At 24.1% G+C, this 22,568-nt stretch overlaps 1 protein-coding gene and 1 long non-coding RNA gene across 5 annotated transcripts in view; one reads left to right on the top strand and one right to left on the bottom strand.

The window, feature by feature from the left end:
- Positions 1 to 22,568, top strand: part of LOC127280320 (neuronal acetylcholine receptor subunit alpha-7) — a 219,334-nt gene that overhangs the window by 113,653 nt on the left and 83,113 nt on the right. For all 4 annotated transcript variants that reach the window (XM_051303252.1, XM_051303261.1, XM_051303236.1 and 1 more), the window contains exon 6: positions 1,132 to 1,312. In XM_051303252.1, coding sequence (XP_051159209.1) covers positions 1,132 to 1,312 — 181 coding nt within the window. The remainder of the gene's footprint in view (positions 1 to 1,131; positions 1,313 to 22,568) is intronic.
- The window catches only part of LOC127280436 (uncharacterized), a 148,497-nt gene that overhangs the window by 32,187 nt on the left and 93,742 nt on the right, over positions 1 to 22,568 (bottom strand). The window lies entirely within an intron of this gene.

Raw genomic sequence — 22,568 nt, forward strand, 5'->3', positions numbered from 1 at the left:
CTTTCTCAATATAATTAGAATTAATAACCGTTACGCTAAACTGAAACTAAATTTTTAAATTTAAAAACAAAATGTCTTAAAATAAAATTTATCTTTCTCACAATAAATACTTAATAATAATAACAGTGTTGATCGAACATGAAAAAAACAACCAATATGTAATTTTTCTATTTCATCATTATAATATTTTCAATTGAAATAATTTATCATTAATAATTTTATAAATAATTTTTACAAATAATTTTTACAAATAATTTTTACAAATAATTTTTACAAATAATTTTTACAAATAATTTTTACAAATAATTTTTACAAATAATTTTTAAAAATAATTTTATAAAGAATTTTTATAAATAATTTTGTAAGGAATAAATAATTTTTATCATAAACTGAAGGAATTATTTACTTTTTCTTATGCTTTTGCACTTAACTGCAAAAAATTATTTATTGCAATAATTATAAAATAATAAAGTAAATAGTATATGTAATTAATATGTAATTATAGCATATAAATATCTTTTTGAAATATATAATGAACAAAAAACAAAAATTTTCTAATCGAAGAAATTATTCAAAGAAGAACTAATTAAAGAATTTTTCATTAAAGTTCATTTGGAAGAGATTGTTCAGTGAGTAAATTATATACATTCACTATAATTATTATAATGAAACTGGAATATTAGCGCAATTAATGAAATATTAAAGGAAACAATAAGAAATAACCAAGGGATTTATTAATTGAAAATTTAATTAAAAAGGAATTTTTTTTAATTAAATAATTGATTCAAAATTATTATGTCAATGTAATTAGAAAGAAGTTTAATTAGAGTAATTAGCGGGCAAAAGAATTGCAAAAAAAAAAATTATAAAAGATAATTTGTAAATATACAAAAAAAATAAATTTTAATATTTGAAAATAAAAAAAAAATTCAATATTTTCGTGTTCGATCACCCACTGTTATTGAAAATATCAATTGGACTTGAAATTCTAATAATTATGAAATGATTCTATTGAATAGAAAAAATTAAAAAATAGAGTGGAAAAAAAAAAAATTTTAAGTATATGTGTAAGTTGTACTAAAAAAAAAAAAAAAGAAACACAAAACATACATATACATGATGAAACGTTAGTGCGGATGAGGGTTTCGACGGGACGTTCCAAACAAACGTGGTGGTCACGCATAACGGCAGTTGCCTGTACGTCCCTCCGGGCATCTTCAAGAGCACATGCAAGATAGACATCACTTGGTTCCCCTTTGACGACCAACACTGTGACATGAAGTTCGGATCCTGGACCTACGACGGCAACCAGGTACACTACTGTCTCCAAAGACAAACATACAAACACGCTAAGAAAAGAAAGAAAAAAAAAAAAATAATAAACACGCAAAGCACCGTTTTTTTTTTTTTTTCCTATATATATATATATATATTATATCCCACGGGCTTATCAACATTCCCTCCCCCCCCCCCCTATATCACCCTTGAAAAAAAAAATAATAATAACCAGGAAAATATCGTCAGTAATGTTGGATATTGAGAATTTTTTTTATTTTTTTTTTTTTTTCAAAATCCAACATCACTATCGATATATCCTCTTGTTGATTGGCCCGGCTTTTTTTCTTTATCCCACACAAGAACGCAACACACTAGCAAAGCTCTATAGATAGTCCTTTACACGCTTGGTAGCTTGAGAGAGGTAATAATGATGATAAGATGAAGAAGCCAGAGACAAGTTACTTTTATCAGAAAGGGAGGGGGTGAAAAAGCAAAAAAAAAAGAGAGGCACGAACGTGATCGCATGTCCGTCTTGGGGATCGGTTTTCCGATCGAGGCGGGAAATCTGCGATGGATCGCCCGTGGGAACGCTATAAACCTTCCACTTTTTTTTTTTTCTTTGAATATTTATCAGAAACCTAGGAGAATGTCGAAACGAGAAGGAAAAGTACATTGGGGGAAAAGAGAGTTGCAGTTTACGAGCCTTGAGTTCGGTTTTTTTTTTTTTTTTTTTTTTTGAGGGGGGTCTGATCGCGTCAGCTATACAGTATATACGCTTGGAATCAAGAGTCATCTAACTTGTCGTTCGCTATCCAGTTTGCCGGCTCATTCCCCAGACATTTCCGTCTAGATATTTACTGTATACTGTAAACCTCGGAATGATAAATTCATTTTAGTCTGAAACACGTATTGAGAATACAATCCATGACCTCACACACACAGACAGATATGTGGAAACATAAAAATAAATTGTTCATCTTCACCGAAAGCAAAGAATGTTTGAAATTAAGATTTACTTGTTTTAAAAGCACGTGAATTATTTCGTTTTGAATTTTTATTTCAGATTTATGTGAATAAATTTTTCGCGAATATTTTTGATATATTTTCTATTTTATAAAGATTTTCATATTAGTTTTTAAATTTATTTATTATTAATTTATTATTAATTTATTATTAATTTATTATTAATTTATTATTAATTTTTTATTAATTTATTATCTCATAAAAGTAAATTTTGAAAAAAAATTACACCAGGAAAAATCGAAAAGAAAAATAAACTAATTTTTACTAATTACAAAGTAAATCCAAAATTTCTAATAACTTTTGCTCCGAAAATAGTAAAAATTACCATATTCGGATAGTAAATATAAACTTTATTAAATAAACTTTACTATTTTAGAAGGAATTTTTTCTATTTTCGAAGCAAAAGTTTCGGACAATTTAGATTTTACTAGTAATTTATATTTACAAAAAAAAATTATTTCATTTCAGTTTATACATCCCAGAGAAAAAAAAATTAATTTCAGAGACAAATAAATATTTATTTGTTTCAAATAAAAAAATTACTTCAAAAAAAAAAATCAGTTAAAATTTTTATTAATTCAAATTTAAAGAGGATCCCACATAAAAGCAAATACAAAAATTAGATGTAAAAATAAATATTGAAAAAAATAGTAATTATCTAAAATAAAAATAATTAACGTAATATTATTTAATTTAAAAAATTTTAGATTAATAAACTGAAAAATAAATAAACCTAGTAAATGTTAAGACATACATTTAAGACTTTAAATTAAGATCTTTTATAATCAAATAAATTTTAATTGTCAAATTATATTATAACATCATGTTTTCGAAATTTCACATACACAAAATTCACCAAATTCCACTTACACACACACACACTGTAAGAAAAGGAGATAATTGACGCTAAAATAATTAAATTTTACGACAATCTGGATAGTGATTCGACAAAATTATCCTCTCAACGTTTCGTATATTAATAATTTTACTGAGTACTAGCGATAAATTTATTTTCAAAATTTAATTAAAGAAAAAGAGAGAAAAAAAAAAATTATCCTCAATGTGAAAATCATTTTTAATTAAAATATTTTTGGGAATTATTTTTTATAACACCATTTGTAATAACAGTTTTTCAAAATACGAATGAATAAAATAGCTGATATAGCAGAAAAATTGAAAATAAATATTTTTTTTCAACGAATCGACAATATTTTTTTTTTTTTTGCGGTAAATTTATCAATTAATTCAGGAAGAGTAACTTTAAAATATAATTTAATCCCTTGGTGGAATATTCCATATATATAAAATTGTCGAGTAGAATATATTCTCTTTAAAGAATAACGTGCGCCATACCATAAAAAAAAAAAATATATATATATATATATATAATAAAATTAATAGGTTTTGTGAAAATATTTTTCAATTTAGGAAAAAAAAATTTTTTCTTTTTCACTAAAAAAAATATTGAGAACGCAAAAAACTTCAATATTGTGATAAAATTTACTTTCGTTTGCAATATAATTTTATATATTCTATTTTATGATTTACAACACTGAAAAGAATCTACGAGCTTTTTCTATATATAAATATTTTACTAAAAAAAAAAAATTTGTTTTCTTCACAAACTATTTATCTTATTTTTCTTTATTAGATTACAAAGGAAATCTTTTTCTTCCTTATCTATCAAAAAAAAAAATAAAAATTTCATTAGAAAAATAAAAATTTCTTTTTCAAACAAAAAATTTTCAAACATTCAGAAAACACAATAAAAATTCATATTTTAAAAAATTCATTAATTCATTTCAGTGTTATGCACTCTGGCATCTTGTCAGGTTCATAAAAACCCCATCTTTCTGGTTGCAGCTATTAAAAACTGTTATATGAGGTGTTAAAAAAAGAAAAAGAAAAAAAAATTCTCAATAAAGTAAAATTGGAAAAAGTAACGTGCAGAAAAAAAATAGGTACAAAAAAAAAAATGTCATGAAACTTTCCTTAGGAAAATCGATCGTAAAAAGTCAAGTGTATTTTTAAATAATTTTCAAACTCGAGAGCACAAGTATTTTTTTAATTAATTCTCTGTGACAAAAAAAAAAAAAAATTTACTTTTTTTTAAATAATTATTTTATTTTAAAAAATTTCAAATTTTACTGTATTAAAAATTATATAATTAGATATAAAATAAATAATTTTAAAGAAAATGTAAAAAAAAAAGTGGAGGAAATTCAAATATTTGAACAAAAATGTTAATAAAAAGTAGGTAACTAAAATTAAAAAATTTTTATCTACTGATCAATTTTTGTTTATTAAAAGTTTCTCCGTACATTTCCCGTCTCAACTTCAAGAGGCAATGAAGGAAACACTTTATTTTGAAATAGCCAATATAATATATATCCAAATCTGCATTTTCTCATATTATTATTATTATTATTTTATTTTTCTTTTTTTCATTTCGTATATAGCATCTGGCACGAGTTTTCCCATGAGGAAACATTGATATGCTCGTTAAAGTCGCAAAGCTCGTCAGGCCTCACACTATATTAAATATTCAATTCGTTCGCGTCGCATTTCGTGCCTCTCTTTGCTTCCCCTAAAAAAAAAAAAAAATAAAAAAAAAATCGTACGGCTCTTGTCTACCATGTTTTGTGATGAGTGCAAATTCTGCACGTCGGTATATATGTATACATATGTGTGTTTATATTTATATTTATTACATACACATACATATAAATATTCACACATTTTTATATAAATATATCGACAATATTCACCTCTTTGTGCTACACGCGTAATTGTTATAAACACTATATAGAAAGAACCATTTAACCAACGCTGTCGTGGATCAATGTCGCTTGTCGGTGTTTTTTGCTTTCCCGTGCTTCACGAAACGAAACGAGCTTATGACGTTCGTCCAAAAAAATAAAAAATGTTTTTCACATTCAATCAATTAGATAATAGTGAGAAAAAAAAACAAGAAGCACTCATAATAGAATCTTACAAAACTATTGTTGCATTAAAAAAAAAAAAAAAAAAAAAAAAAAACATAGAAAGCTACAAAATTTTTATAGAATCAAAAAAAAAAGAACGAAGTCTTTATGGAAAGTAAAAAGGAAGTTATTTTTCTGAAATTAATTTTTAATTAATGAAATGAAATTGTATCAATTTTAAATTAAATAAATTTTGATTAAATAATAATCATTTGAAATAAAATAAATTTAAACAAATTAAATCCATATATAGTTCTATAATAACTTTAGTTTGAGATTAGAAAATTTGAACAATTTTTTGGTGACAGCGGTGGGATTTTTAAACATTCTACTGAATTACCTTAAAAATCCCACCGCTGTCATCAAAAAATTTCCCCGCAAGTAGTTTCAACCACAAAGACTTCTTTTTTTTTAAATTTTTCACAAAAATTGAAACTTATGTCTTAAAAAGAAAGTTTTTTTTTAAACAAAAAGAATTGAAATAAAAAGTAAATTTAAAGTATATTAAAAATATTTAAATTCTTTGAAATATTTTTTTTATTTTATTTTTATTTAAAAATTAAATTTGAAACTCAACAAAACAAAAAAATTCAATAGAATTTAATAAAGCTTTTTTTTTTTGAAAAATCTCAATATAAATAGACAAAAAGTTGAAAAAAAAAAATTGAAAGAAAATTCAATAAAATTAACAAAACTCAATGGAACACAACAGAAGCTCAATAGATCACAACAATGCTCAGTAGATAACAACAAAGCTCAATGGATTTGAAAAAAAAAAGATTACAGGAAAACTTACAAAATTACAATTAGGAAAATGAAAAACAAAGATTGTAGGAAAACCTAAAAATTTACAATTAGGAAAATAAAAAACAAAGCTTGTAGGAAAACTTAGCTCACAATTAGGAAAATGAAAAACAAAAAAAAAAGTAATAATTAGAGAAGATTACTGAGAAGTGAAGAAATGACCCTGGCAAATAATGAAAAAAAAAAAAGACAGAAAACTCAAATAATACTTTACACACACAATAACATCCTCCAGTCAAAGCAGGGACCATGTGATTATGTCTGAGCTCGGAACCACGATTTTGCATGGAGCACATGTCTACCGTCGCTCTACTATTGACTCCGCACCCACAAAACTCATCCCTCATCCATTCACTCTCTTCTCTTTTCTCCTCTATCCACTTTTTCTCTTTCTATATATATATATATGTCACACCCTCTCTCACTATTTCATTAACACCATCATTAATTTTCATCACTTATGCAATGAGTATTTCGTCCCCACCATAAGCTCGTAATTCGTGCATTGCTCGTTCGTTCGGTCTTCACTGCTAATTTAATTAATCGAGCGTAAAAACCACGCAACCGCATTGTGTGTGTGTATATGTATATATATATATATATATATAATACATATATATATATATATATATATATATATATAATACATATATATATAAATATCTGTAGTTTGTAGTTGAGCACTGTGCAAAATTTTCATATATACGCAAGTGTATATGTAACACGTACACTCTTCTCTCTAATGAGAAATATTATATCATATAATATAATTATTATATATATATACAAAATAGATTTGCTTCGTGCCTTGTGTAAAAAAAAATCTCTTTCAGCTAATTCAGAAATCTGCGAAATGAAATTTTCAAAAAAAAATTCGTTTTTAATGTCACTGTTTTACAAAGAAAAATAAAAAATAAAAAGAGTGATAAAATAATATTTAATCACTGCTCGATTGCATGGCACTTATCATTCACGATTCACTGTTAATAGCAATGATTGTTAGTTCTTTTTTTTCAAAAAAAAAAAAAAAAAAAATGACTAAATATAAAAATAGTTAATTTATTTATTTATTTATTTATTTATTTGGAATTTACAAAAAATTGTTTGGTTATCAATTAATAAAACTATTTCTTATAAAGTTTAAAATTTTCCAAAATTTTTGTTTGGAATTTTGTTAATTATTACAAAAATCCATTACATCTGGATTATTAAATGTGTATTTTATTTAAATTAAACAATTGAGGTTTTTTAAATAATTAAAATTGTTCCTCTGTTTTCGAATTTTCGATTGTTATTGCAGATTACATATATGAGTTTGATTATTTTCTTTTAATTAATTAAAGTGTTGATAGATAAAAACAATTAAAATTAAAAAATTTTGATTAATAAAAAAAATATATGATCAAAATATTCCATGGCAATTATTAAATTGATATTGGTTTAAATGAAACAATAAAGGGGTTTCTTTTAATTAAATAATTATTATACGAGTCAATTAAATGGTATTTGCTTCTATTATAGAAACAATTAGAATTAAATAATAATAATAATGAAATAAAAATTATTTGGTTCAAGTAAATATTTATTTGATAATAATAGTAACTGATTATTTAAATCATTTTTTTTCACTTTATTGGAATCATATTGGAGGTATAAAAGAAATTTTAATTATAATAATTATTATTATAATTTTAATTATTATTAAAAAAATTTTTTTTTTTAATTCACAAAGAAGAATGAATTAAAGAACGTTTTTTTTTAATTTTAAATTAAATAACGTTTAAAGTTAGATTGGTTAAATTTAGTTATAATTAAAAGAATATTTAAATTTTTTATGTATTTACAGTTAACTGCACTGAAAGGAATTAGTTATAATAAACTTAATTACTGAAATATCCTATGGGAAATTGCAAATGTTGACGACATTTAACTATTGCTGGGCCAATCGTAATTTGATTTTAATAATTACTAAAATATTTCACAAAAAAAAATTAAGTTAGATTATCACCTTTTTGAAGTTGTTTTTAATAAAAATAATAATAATAAAAATTACTATTATTATTTTTCTTGATAATCAATCGAAATAATAATTGCTAAATGTTATTAAAATTTTTTAAATATTTAATATATTCTGTTTAATAAATAAATAAATATATATATGTGTTAATATTTCAAAATTTTCGCCTGCTTTTGACGAATAATTTATTAATTAATTTCTTTCAGTGTAGTTATTTAATAATTAATTTTTTTTTCAATAGTCTAAAATTCTGACTCGTCTAATTAAAATTCTTCACTAAAATTAATTATACAATATTAATTAAAATAATCAAACAATTTTTTGCCTGCAATTTTTGAATTCGATAGTATTTTACAAATTATTTTAATAAAATATAATAAAAAAAAGCTTATTGAATTTTAAACAAAAAATATGTAATTACTAAAACAAAACGCCTTTAATTTCTTTTTTTTAAGAATTTAGAACTTTATTTAAATAAATAAGTAAAGTGACTTATTTATTTTTTAAATTGAGATTGGCATCGAAAATGCTTGCGCAGATGTCAGTATTTTTCGATATATATATGTATAGCAGTGACATTATGAAATTTTTTACAATATTTATAAGAGGGTAAGTCGTAAAGTGATGCTTTTGTAGAAATGACAATATTTCAGATGTAATCTCATGTTGATTTAAAATTTTTATGTTCACGACATGTTGAAAATTTTATTAAATAAATTTAATACAATTTTTTTTTTTTTTTTATTTGAAATTATTATTTTATTCCTAATTTACATATAAAAGAAAAAGAAATGCTTTTTGTAGTATTTTTCACATGGGATTTCATTAACACACATATTTTCAAAATTGAATTTACTATATATGTTTTATTAACTAATATTTTATCTTGTAATTAAATTTTATTGCGCTTTGCAATTAAAGTTTATTATTCTTACAATTAAAACTAATTGTATTTACAGTTAAATTTAATTATTTATAATTTTGTTTATAATTAAACTTATGATTATATAAAAAAAAATTAAAGCATATTAAATTAAGCATTAAATTTACATTTCACCTTTTTTTTAAATAACAATGTCAAATACAATGAAAATTAATTATTAATCGCCAAAAAGAAAGTGAAATTGCTTATTAAACACGAAAAAAAAATTTCATATTTTTTAATTAAAAAAGCATTCAAATTTTCATATCGCAGATTTACTGAACAATGATCATGCACAGAAAATAATAATGCCAACAGGTATTCTTTGATGAACCAAAAAACAAATTTTTCTCATTATATAGTTTAGAATATAATTTCAAATAACTTTAAAACATTATTTCTATTATAGAAAAAAAAAATTTATTTTCTCAATAAAATTTTATTATGAAAAAAATAATTGTATAATGAAAATATTCAATGTAAGTAATCGGAAAAAATGAATTCAATCACAATTTAATTATTCAATTATTTTGCGATATCGAATCAAAAAAATGAAAAAAAAAATAAATAAAGAAAAATAAACGCGCTATGGAATTTATATTGGAATTTGAAAATTTTTTCATTAGAGAAAACATCTTTTTATTTGAGAATATAAAAGCATGAATTTCCCGTGAGTAAAGCACTTAAATAAAAAGTTTTGAATTTGGTTCTCCAAAGCATTTTTCCCTTGTGGCATCAATTTTGCAGTTGCTTTTTATCAGCCGTGTGAATTTGTCACACATATCCTCTCTATATATATATGTAGAGAGAGATCAACTCAACGCGTGTATATTAAAATTTCTTTTGAGAAAATCAAACACAATTAAACATTGGCACAGCGGACCGAGTGTCGAGCAATTATTACTTTGACTTCCGGTTTCCAAGTTCTAGTTCTCACATTATGCCAACATATATACATATATAATATATATATATATATATGGCAAAATGCATATATACCTCATTAAAACCGGAAAGAGGTCCTATGGGAGTGCACCACTAGTTCTTTGTTGATAAAAGCTCTTTCACTAGAAAATTAAGTTGAAAATAAAATTTATATGAAAAATATTTTTTTCATACTCTTTATATGTGACGAAAAATGATAAATAATATTTAAAAAAGAAGGTTAACGTTCTTGTTGGAATTTTTTTCTTTTAGAAACTATTTTGTATTTTCAATAGGTGCACTTTCCGATGGAATTTTTTTTTTATAAAAAGCAAATTGATTTTAATAAAAGTATTTTACAATTTAGTGTGTTATAACGCGAAATTTTCATACATGATATTATTTACAGAAACTTAATATATTATTTAATATTAAAATGTAAAATTTTTTTTTTTTTTTTTTAATTATCCAAAAATTAAGTAGCAAGTTTTTCATACATTTCAAAAATTTCTAGTATGAAAATTTCCTTTTTATAGCATTCTTTTTTTTCTAAATTGTTAAAATAATTTTTGTATAAAATTTTAATTATTTTCGAATTAAATTTTTGAAATCTGGAGAAAATGGATAATTACAATATTTTTTTTTTTTTGTTGAAAATGTTTGAATAAATTTTGTTTCAAATTTTTGAACTTTGAGTTGTTAAATAATAATTAATGTTAAGCCAGTTGAAATCCAATTAATTCGAGCTAAATGTAGTTAACGATGTCAAACGTATATATATAACGTGACACATCAAAATGTCAAAAACACGTAATAAATGATATTTTACCACACATCGTTATAGCGCTGATATTGCCAGTTTAATGTTGTTTAAATTAATTGTAACGGGCCATATACCATTGCAATCAAAGTAATAATCAATGTCGAATTTTCCAAAATATATATATTCTCTAAATGTGAAATTTTTTTCTAAATTAATCATTTTTTGAAAATTTAAATGTTTACCATTTTTTTTGTTTTTAATGTAAAAATATGAGAGTACAATATTTTTTTTTTCTATTTAAAAAATAGTCATTTCTTTATTTAGAAAAGTAATTTCTGTATTTAAAATAATTTCTTTATTAAAAAAATATCAATTTCTATATTTAGAAAAAAGTAATTTCTTTATAAGGAAAAAAAGTAATTTCTGTATTTAAAATAATTTCTTTATTAAAAAAATATCAATTTCTATATTTAGAAAAAAGTAATTTCTTTATAAGGAAAAAAAGTAATTTCTGTATTTAAAATAATTTCTTTATTAAAAAATATGAATTTCTATATTTTTTTTAAAAAAAAGTAATTTTTCATTTAAAAAAAGTAATTTCTGTATTTAAAATAATTTCTTTATTAAAAAAATATCAATTTCTATATTTAGAAAAAAGTAATTTCTGTATTTAAAATAATTTCTTTATTAAAAAAATATCAATTTCTATATTTAGAAAAAAGTAATTTCTGTATTAAAAGTAATTTCTGTATTTAAAACAATTTCTTTATTAAAAAATATGAATTTCTATATTTTTTTTAAAAAAAAGTAATTTTTCATTTAAAAAAAGTAATTTCTGTATTTAAAATAACTTCTTTATTAAAAAAATATCAATTTCTATATTTAGAAAAAAGTAATTTCTGTATTTAAAATAATTTCTTTCTTACCGAAAAAAATTTCTTTGTCAAAAAAATAAAAAATTCATTACTTAAAATAATTTCTTTATTAAAAAGATAATAGTTTCATTAATTTGAAAAAAGTAATTTCTTTATTACAAAAAAAAATATATAAAAATATATAAATATATAAAAATTAGTAATTTATTATTTTTAATTTAAAAAAAAACTAATAAAAATATTTAATTTTTTGACTCGATTAAATTAGTTTCTTCAAAGAAAAAAAAATAATGTAATATCCATTTTCTCAAATTACAAATCAATTTCAAGGGAAGGTAATTTTTTTTTTTTAATGTGAGAATCAACCTTTTTTTTTTGTCCCTCACTGTCTTTCTCTCTCTTTCTCTCTCTCTCTCTCTCTCATTTTTTTTTGTCTCCTCATCATCTCCTTGAAAGCTAGTTTTGTCGTTGTCACCGTTAGACGATGGCCAAAAGATCGGAAATAGCTTATTTACAATCTATCAAGACGAATCCCGTATTTCCTGTGGAGTCGATAGCTGAGTGACGCTTCCATGCCAGCCACAGGCGAGTCCTCATTCCCCAAATTCTCCGAGCTTCGACTTTCTGCATTCGACACGTACTTACCTCGGGAAACTTGATTAATAGCATAATTGATTTTGTCCCTTGACATTTTCCCTCAAAAAGTGGGTGGATGTATCTTCCTTGAAGATTCCAACTTCTGAGAAAATGGTATATTCACAAAAGACAAATCACTCTCTCACTTCATTTTTAAGTGAATTCTCAACATTCTTATAGAGAGAGAAAAAAAAAACAAAAAAAAAATTTCCCCATTTTCTTAAAACCATTTTTCTTTTCTTTCTTTTTGCAATTGATCACATAATAAATCATTTTTTTTCTATTATTACAAAAGTAAAAAATAATTACAATTTCTCAAATACAAACGATAAATTGTCCAAAACAAAGCTTTATAAAGAAAAAAGACATTTCAATGAAAAAGAACGTGTCAAAAAGTCAATTATATTTATATCAAATACAAAGTTGTCTGAAAAATATATTCTATTTAATTTTTAACTTTTTATTGAGAAATTGGTTTTTTTTTGTGTATCGTTTCTCAATAGTTGGACATTTAAATCGTTACAGTTAAATAATTAAAGAATTTTTTTTTTTTTTTTTTTTTTTTAATTTGAAACGAAGCCGAAGACAATGGGAAATGAGAATTCGCTGAGCTAAGCTTAGTTAGGCTAAGCTCGCATTTGTCCTGCATACACTCGAGCTTCGATTTCTTTACTGAATGCGAATTAAGAAAATAATTTTTTTTTTATTTAAACAAAAAAAGAATCGCTAAGCTCCGGTGTTTCTGGGTTAAATAATAAAAAAAAAAAAAAAAACTTCTGAAAATCACTGCAAACAGTGCAAGTGCAAATATATACGACTATTTTATATAAAAATATCTCGCACCTTGTCAATCATTTGGCAGACTGGAATTAGCTGTCAGGGTTGACAATGACATGCACTGCTTTTCGGAGCCCAGATATAACATATATTCATTTTTTTAATCAATGTTTATAAATATATAATATATATATATTTTTTTAAATATATATATATTTAAATTCGTCGTTATATGTATTTTCCAAACGAAAGAAGAACTTGTCAATAATTTTTATCTATTTATATTTTTATTCGATTATTTATAGCTTATCGTATATTTTGAGACTTGGAATTTAAATTTGAAATCTATATTTTAATTAATAATTTTTATATTAACTAAAAGAGGAATTCGTATTTGTTATATAAATTACAAAAATTGAGTTCGTTGCATAGTGGTTAAAGCGTTAGATTATAAGTCCTTAGATTCTAGGTTCAAATCCCGTTGAATTTTAGAAAATTTTAACTAAAATTTTCAGTTAATATTCTGCTATTTCTTTTTCTATAAATTTTACATTAAATGAAATTTTCACGAAATATAATTTCACACATTTACATGTCAATGAAAAATTAATCAAATTTTTGTGAAAATAATTAAAACCAACAACAATGTAAAATTAATCAAAGAAAATAATAATTGAAATAACCTTAATTATTATCAATGAAAAATTAATAAAATCGCATGAAAATAATTAAAATTAAAAAATTAATCAAATTTTCCTAAATAATTAATGAAAAAAAAAATGAATGAAAATAAATTAAGTTAGGCAATGGAAATTTGCGAGGGGAAATTTTTTGGAAATAAAAAAAAATGATTTTCGCGAAATTTGTTTTGATAAATATGAACAATGCCAAGTGATCGGTGAAGTGTAAAAGCTATCGCTCGACACTTGCTAAAGTGACTGAGCACTGAAAACACTAAGCAAGAGGTCTAAGCACACACATACACACACAACTTGTTCACCTGTTGCGTCCGCCGCGGATATAACATCGAGTTTTCTTTCCTTAGATTCATGGTCTTTGTTACACACCAACATAATACCAGCTACCCTAAATTTTCCCCCATTTACCTTTCGTTCTCCTTTTCCTCTTCTTTTCTCATCTCTTTTACATCACGCCTTCTTTGTGTTATTGGTTCATATTTGCGCGCAATCGCGATTCAAGCTTTCTTTTTCTTATATTATATTTTTTTTCTTACTTTTTTTTTCTCTCTCTCTCTCTCTTTTTTTCTCTTTCACTTTTCTTAAGGAGGGATGCAAGATGTCGAGCCGGAAAAATGCTGCATCACTTCCACTCTATGGTTTGTTGCCTTTTTCACTTGCTGTGATGAATATCAAACTTTCTCTCTTTCTTGAGAGGGGAAAAAAAAGAAGATTTTTACACCTTATTTTTTTTTTTACCAGGAACTGAAATATTTTTTTTCAGTATTTTTTTTTTTGCTGAAAAACTGAAATATATTTTTTTTTAACAAAAAACATTTTTCTTTTTTTAAGAATTTTTTTCCAAGAAACTGAAATATATATTTTTTTTTACAAGGAACTAAAATATATTTCAGTTTCTTGCAGAAAAAAATACTATATTTTAGTGTCTTGCAAATAAAAATAATATATTTTAGTTTCTTGCAAAAAAAATATATATTTCAATTATTTGCAAAAAATGTATATTTTAGTTCCTTGACAAAAAATATATTTTTTTTTCCACGGAACTAAAATATATTTCAGTTTCTTGCAAAAAAAAAATAATATATTTTAGTGTCTTGCAAATAAAAATAATATATTTTAGTTTCTTGCAAAAAAAAAAATATATTTCAATTATTTGCAAAAAATGTATATTTTAGTTCCTTGACAAAAAATATATTTTTTTTTCCACGGAACTAAAATATATTTCAGTTTCTTGCAAAAAAAAAATAATATATTTTAGTGTCTTGCAAATAAAAATAATATATTTTAGTTTCTTGCAAAAAAAAAAATATATTTCAATTATTTGCAAAAAATGTATATTTTAGTTCCTTGACAAAAAATATATTTTTTTTTCCACGGAACTAAAATATATTTCAGTTTCTTGCAAAAAAAAAATAATATATTTTAGTGTCTTGCAAATAAAAATAATATATTTTAGTTTCTTGCAAAAAAAAAAATATATTTCAATTATTTGCAAAAAATGTATATTTTAGTTCCTTGACAAAAAATATATTTTTTTTTCCACGGAACTAAAATATATTTCCGTTTTTTCCAAAAAAAAAAATATATTTCAGTTCATGGCAAAAAGAAAACATATTTCAATTTCTTGTAAAAAGAAATAATATATTTCAGTTTCTTGCAAAGAAAAAAATATATTACAATTTCTTGCAATAAAGAAATATTTTTAAAAAAAAATAAACATTTTCTTTCCAAAAAAAAAACAGAAACACTTTTCTTAACTTTTTCTGCGATGGAAAATAAATTTTAAGCCAAAAATTAATTAAGAAACTACAATGAGAGGTAAACACCGAATGCATGTTTGCTATAAAGCTAAATTGATAATATTTGCAAAACCAAAATTCAAACAATTTGTATATATATAATGACAATGTACAATTATAATATGTTATTATATAAAGCAGGGGGAAAATCCGTCTTTTGTATATTATTCTATTCGATAAATCGGGTAACATCCTGCTTGGCATTGTTCCAAAAACTCTTCAATTATTATCGCGTGCGGATGACCTGGCAAAATATTTGCACAATATCGTCAGATATGACTTTTAATGAAATTTAACCGCGTTATTAATTTTAATATGAAAGTGTCAGTATGATATTATGCGACATTAATAAGTATAAATATAAAAATAATTATTATTGGACAAGTGAATTTTTCGGAAAAAAATAATTTTTTTTTTTTTCTATTAGAAAATAAAAATGGTGGTAGTAGTAGTAGTCAGTATCGATACAATATCGAGCGTGTGCAAGACAAATGCTTCTTTATTCGGATGCGCTCTTACTTGTGTGCCCCTCAACGCACCGCTGATGCAAGATAGCGCAGTGCGTCTGAGCTTGGGCACTCATGTAAGACCACGTTCCGAAAATTTCAGATGAAGCATAAAAACTCTGAAACTATTTTTTTTTTACATGTGTAGTTAGACTTAATTGTAATTTGTATATAACGTCGCAAAAAATAAATTTTAATTCGTTACGTGTCTCGCACATCTTTGTTCTTTTCTTTTTTTGCAATTAACCAAATATTTTTATTGAATTTCATTAATTTTTTTCGAAAAAAAAAAATTGAAGATGCGCCAGTTACGAATCGAATTTGCGACGCATGGGCACACATCCCTTTTGGTTCTTTGCTCATCCTGATATATATACTTTTTTTTTTTTGGTGGTCGCAAGCCTTTTTTGCAAGAGATTCTTTCTCGTATCTCCGAGTGTCATAAATTTCACTTAACAAGTGACAAGTTTCCCTTTAAAAAGTGAAGTGAAGAAAACAAAATGCAAAAATATCTCACGATCACTAAAAAAAAATAGTTTTCAGTTCTTTGTGGCAGGGAAAATAACTATTTTCTACGAATACAATGTTAGTTCTACAATTGAATTATATGCGATTCATCGTTATAATTTCAAAAAAAAAAACCACAAAGAACTTATATATTATAAAAATGTGTTGCGAATGTGCGAAAGAAATATTCCGTGAACAATATAATGTCGCTCCTTTAATCATTGTCTATCCTTTTCTCTCTTTATCTCTCTCTATCTCTCTCTCTCTCTCTCCCCCCCTCTCTCAAAAACAAGAGTAGGTAATTAAACACACGCCACATTGTTTCCCCTCCACTGCTTTCATTCCTGCACCAGAAACCACAAATGTCTGATTACCGTAAACACAAACAATCCGTTTCACTTGTCGCGCAGCACAAGATGACATACGTCACTAGTTAATTTAATTGTTACAAATCATATTTATATATATATAAATCCCACCAAAATACAATCACACAATATTCTCTTAACTATTGTTATTATTGTTTTAATATTTATATAGAAAAGTCGTTGATTACATGTCTCTGAAATCATATACTCGTATTTAATAAATGTAATTTGTCGTATATTAATTCGCATAATATTTGCATGATTGTTTATTGCTTTTTGCATATCCGCAATAGTGTAGCTAAAGCTTTAGTAGAATAGATAAATGCCCCCAGTCCAAATTCCTTTTTTTTATAGAACTATTTCAAAATTGTTGGAAAACTTGAAAATTGTCGAATTTTCAAAATAGGAAAATTTTGTGATAAAAAAGTATTTTTCTATTAATTTTTTTTTAATTATTAATTATTGTTAAATACTATTAAGCCTCGTTAATTATTTTAAAAAAATTATTGATTATTACTAATTATTATTCAGCATTAATAATAATTATTATTGTTACTAATTATTATTCATTGTTTTACTAATTATCAGTCATTTTTTTTTCAATATAGATCCAAATATTAAGTAAGCACCCTATCAGAAGAGGTACCTTATTTGCCAGAGACCAACTTTTACTACTGATAATAAAATTCTAAAAATTTTCACCTTTATGTCTAACTAAAACTATGTTTTACTACTAATACTAAAAGTATAAGAATTCAACTTACTTTTACTACTCGTAATAGAATAACTCTTCTAATGAAAAGACAAAAATTTCTTTTATTAGTGGTGAAAAAAATTGAAAATTTATTGTCCGACTAAAATTGTTTTTTACTACTGAATATACTGAAATTAAAATTCGAAATCATTCTGTCTGACTAAAAATATCGTCTACTATTGATATTGAAATAAGCAAAAGTTTTGTCTGACCGAAAGAGTGGTTTTTTACTACTGATACAGAAATTATAATAATCCAAAATCGTCACGTCTGACTAAAATTTGCTTTTACTACTGATATACTGAAATTATAATAATTCGAAACAAATTATGTCTGACTAAACACAGAAAATTAAAAGGCATTAAAATAAGCTTTAAATATTAAAAGCTTTAAAAAAGTTACGTCTGACTAAAATTTGATTCTACTACTAATATTTTTTTCAATTTCAGTTTCTCACCTAATTAGCAAAATTCCATTAAAAACATCTAATTCCAAATTCCTTTCACTATAATTTACAACTCTTCAAAATAAATTTAATTTACTCAAAAAAAGTAAAATCTCACCAAGAAAATTTAATGCATTCTCTCTCACTATTAAAGGAAAATTCTTTTGCCGCAGTGGAAAAATTATTGTCGCTCATTTAAAAAAAAAAAAAAAAAAAAAATTTTACTTTTTACATCAAAAGGGTTTATATATACGGAACAAAACAATACTTCTACATTAAGAATACTGTTTTCCTTTTCTTTTCTTTCTTTTCCTTCGTTTTCTTTTTTTTTGTCATCTTGCCGAGAAATTGTGATCTGGAAAAATTGTTGTCGGGAAAAGTATGTCGTGCGATAAGTGAAGAAGACTTTAATGAAGAGAGAACGGTCACGGTCGCTATGTAAAGGAGGAAAAAAAAAAATTGGAAAAGAAGATATGCCGTGTGTGGGTCAGATTACGTGTATAATGCGCCGAATAATTTTCATTTAATGCATGAAACCACGAGAGAGGCTGTTTGCTCAACTCGTTATATCATCACCAACACGAACTGAATATTATGTAATGTCTTTTTCTTTTTTTTATCAAGTTTACTGTTATATATTTAGAATATATAATATATTTAATTTTTTTTTAAATCTCTCTTTTCAAGTCAAATTCGATGCTTCCGGTAAATAAATGAAGCGCATGTTAAGAATTCCAAATACACTATCTATCACTAATATACACAAACTTGAAGGATCAATAAAAAAAAATAACCTCTGAGTTAACTTTCTTAAGCTTTTCCTTCGCACAAAACTCTAGTAGGAAAACTTTTATTCCAAATTAAACCAATACTCCTCTCATCGTGGTGTGAACTCCTTTTTATTATTAGCTTGAAATCATTCTTATATAATTAAGAATTGAACATTTTTTTTTTAAAGTTAACAGCTTCCATAATAACTGATTCAAGAGACTTATTAATTAAAATTAAGAGTTATTAATTATACTAATTAGTTTTCCTCTTACATATATATATATACTGGCAAAAGTCATTTATTCTGAATAGAATCGAAAACTCTGGAAATTGTGATAAAGATAATTAATTACAATTAAAACGCTTTCTTTTGTTTTCTTTTGTGCACTTTTTTAACATGAAATTTCTCTAAAGTTCTTCAAAATAAACTCTTGTTTCACGTTAATTTTTTTTTTTGTGTTTCTAATTGAGAAGAATTTTTCTTTTTTCCAATTAGAGGATTTTTTTTTAATTTTATTTTTTATTTACTATAATTGTTTTTTATTTTATAAAAAAAATGAACTGAAACTCGACAAAAAGTTGTCACAATATTCAGTAATTCCAGTATATATATATATTTTTTTTTTCATATACAACCGTCAGAAAAAAAAACTGTTTCAAATAAAAAAAATGCTGCTTTTTATTTGCATAAAAGAAAGGGTTTAGTTTCACTGAAACAAATAAATGACATAATCACAAACAAAGAGTGGAAAATATCTGAATAAAACGGGGGAAAAAAATTTATTTTTTCTGTTTTAATGTATTTAAACAAAAAAAAAAAAAAAAAAAAACGCTGAAATATAAAAAAGAGAATTTTTTTTCTGTACAGTTGAAAAAGTTTTTCGCGAAGAAAAAAGAAATATATATATATATCAATACAGAAAGAATTAATCGATATATTGTTCGCGTCACTTTCATATAAAACAAAACTTTTGATTTCTAATAATTTATGCTATTTGATAGAAAACGGTGTCGTTGATTATAGACACACGTTATCGACTATATAGTCTTTCTCTCTCTCTCTCTCTTTCTCACACACTCATACAAACACTTATATGTGTTCTAAATAAGCATTCGCTTCAATTGTTTTGATACACAAAGAAGATTAAACATACGACAACAATTCTTGCATCGAGTTTATAATGACAAAAGCCGGATTGAAATGAGAACAATTCAAGTTTTCATTGTCAGTTCAAACAAGTTCAATATAAGTTATAGATTGGCAAGAAGTTCATTGTGGATTATATATATATATTAGTATATAAACTTGTCGGGTTCTACGACTATAAATCCCAATTCACGAAAATGATGTAATTTCAAAATTGAAAATATTATATAGAAATAAAATTTAAAAAATTAATTATTTCCAATAAAAATAACATTTAATTAATTCAAATAATAATTATTTAATAGAAATAACAAATAAATTTTTGTTTCAGTGAGAGGAAAATACAAAAAAAATAACGAATTAAAAAAAAATAGTAGTAAAAAATGATTTTAGTCAGACAAATAATGAAATCTTAAATTAAAGTCAGTAGTAACAGACAAAATATCAGTGAAAAAAAATTGTTTCGAAGTCAAAATTTAATAACGCATTTATAGTAGTGAAAGTAAATTTAGGTCAAACTGGTTTAAATTCTATTATGTTTGATAAACAGTCGTTAAAGAAAGTTTCTCCGCCAGACAGTGTGGTTTTTATTCTTGTTATTTTGGGTATGAGTAGTAAAAGTCGATTCCAGTCAGACAGGCGATTTCAAACTCTCGTAAATTTGGTATCATAGGAAAATGTCCGTTTCAGTAGTGAAAGGCCATTTTGGTCAGACATAATAGATTTAGTCCGAGAATGAAATTTCAGTAGTAATAAACAATTGCAGTCAGACAAATTATTTTTCAATGACAATATATAGTAGAAATTATAATAATTTCCGTATCAGTAGTAAAAAAGGAATTATAGTCAGCCAATTCTGTTTAGGATTATTATCATTTTAAAGGTAGTAATAAAAATCAGTTATATTCAAACAATGCGGTTTTTGGTTATTAAAATTTTAATTTTAGTAGTAAAATCAATTATAAGTCAGGCAATTCAGTTTCATATTATTATGATTTTGATATTAGTAGTAAAAAGTAGTTGTCAGACAAACGTTAAATTTTTTTTTATAATCCCTGTAAGTAGTACAAGTCAAGTACCGTCAGGCAAAAATGAAAATATAAAAAATTACCGACAGAGAGATCTACCTTACCGACTGATGGTAAAACAGTTTTTTAAAATATTTTCATTTCTTCAAAAAACTGTTTTACTATCAGTCGGTAAGGTAGATTTCTATGTCGCTAATTTTTTTAATATCTTCATTTTCCAAAAAATTCACCGTCATAGAAATCTACCTTACCAACTGATGGTAAAACAGTTTTTTTAATATTTTCATTTCTTCAAAAAACTGTTTTACCATCAGTCGGTAAAGTAGATTTTTACGTCGGCAATTTTTTTAATATCTTCATTTTCCAAAAAAATTCACCGTCATAGAAATCTACCTTACCAACTGATGGTAAAACAGTTTTTTAAAAAAATATTTTCATTTCTTCAAAAAACTGTTTTACCATCAGTCGGTAAGGTAGATTTCTATGTCGGCAATTTTTTATATTTTCACTTTTCAAAAAAAACTGTTTTACCATCAGTCGGAAAGGTAGATTTCTATGTCGGTAATTTTTTATATTTTCACTTTTCAAAAAAACTGTTTTACCATCAGTCGGAAAGGTAGATTTCTATGTCGTTAATTTTTTATATTTTCATTTTTCAAAAAAATTGTTTTACTATCAGTCGGAGAGGTAGATTTCTATGTCAGTAATTTTTTATACTTTTATTTTCCAAAAAAATTTACCGACTTAGAAATCTACGTTACCAAATGATGGTAAAACAGTTTTTTTTATTATTTTCATTTCTTCAAAAACTGTTTTACCATCAGTCGGTAAAGTAGATTTCTATGTCGGCAATTTTTTATATTTTCATTTTTCAAAAAAATTGTTTTACTATCAGTCGGAAAGGTAGATTTCTATGTCAGTAATTTTTTATACTTTTATTTTCCAAAAAAATTTACCGACTTAGAAATCTACGTTACCAAATGATGGTAAAACAGTTTTTTTAATATTTTCATTTCTTCAAAAAAAAACTGTTTTACCATCAGTCGGTAAGGTAGATTTCTATGTCGGCAATTTTATATATTTTCACTTTTCAAAAAAACACTGTTTTACCATCAGTCGGAAAAGTAGATTTCTATGTCGGTAATTTTTTTAATTTTTTCATTTTTTAAAATTTTTAACCATCTTTTTTTTTTTTTTATTTAGTTCTTTCATTTTTCGTATATCGGGTCCGATATACGTTGGTGTCACTGTACTCTTAAGCAAATAAGAAACGTCTTTTGGTAAAAAGCTTTCTTGAATAAATAACGTGGTTTAATTATCATTTTTCCCGTTATTGTGAAGTATTTTTTGCTAATTGTAAAAAATTTATTTCTAAATTCAACAGAATATATTATATTTAAAAAAATATTTATAATTTTCTTTTTTTCAATTTCAAAAAAAAAGTCCTGTAAATATTAGTATTATTATTTTTTTTTTTTTTTTTTGCTACTTATATATATATAGATAAATTTTGTTCTACAATAAGAGAGGAAAAATTGCAAT

This window comes from Leptopilina boulardi, unplaced genomic scaffold (genome assembly GCF_019393585.1).
Source record: "Leptopilina boulardi isolate dan_hultmark-lab unplaced genomic scaffold, ZJU_Lbou_2.1 LbouV2_112, whole genome shotgun sequence".
NCBI lineage: Eukaryota > Metazoa > Arthropoda > Insecta > Hymenoptera > Figitidae > Leptopilina > Leptopilina boulardi.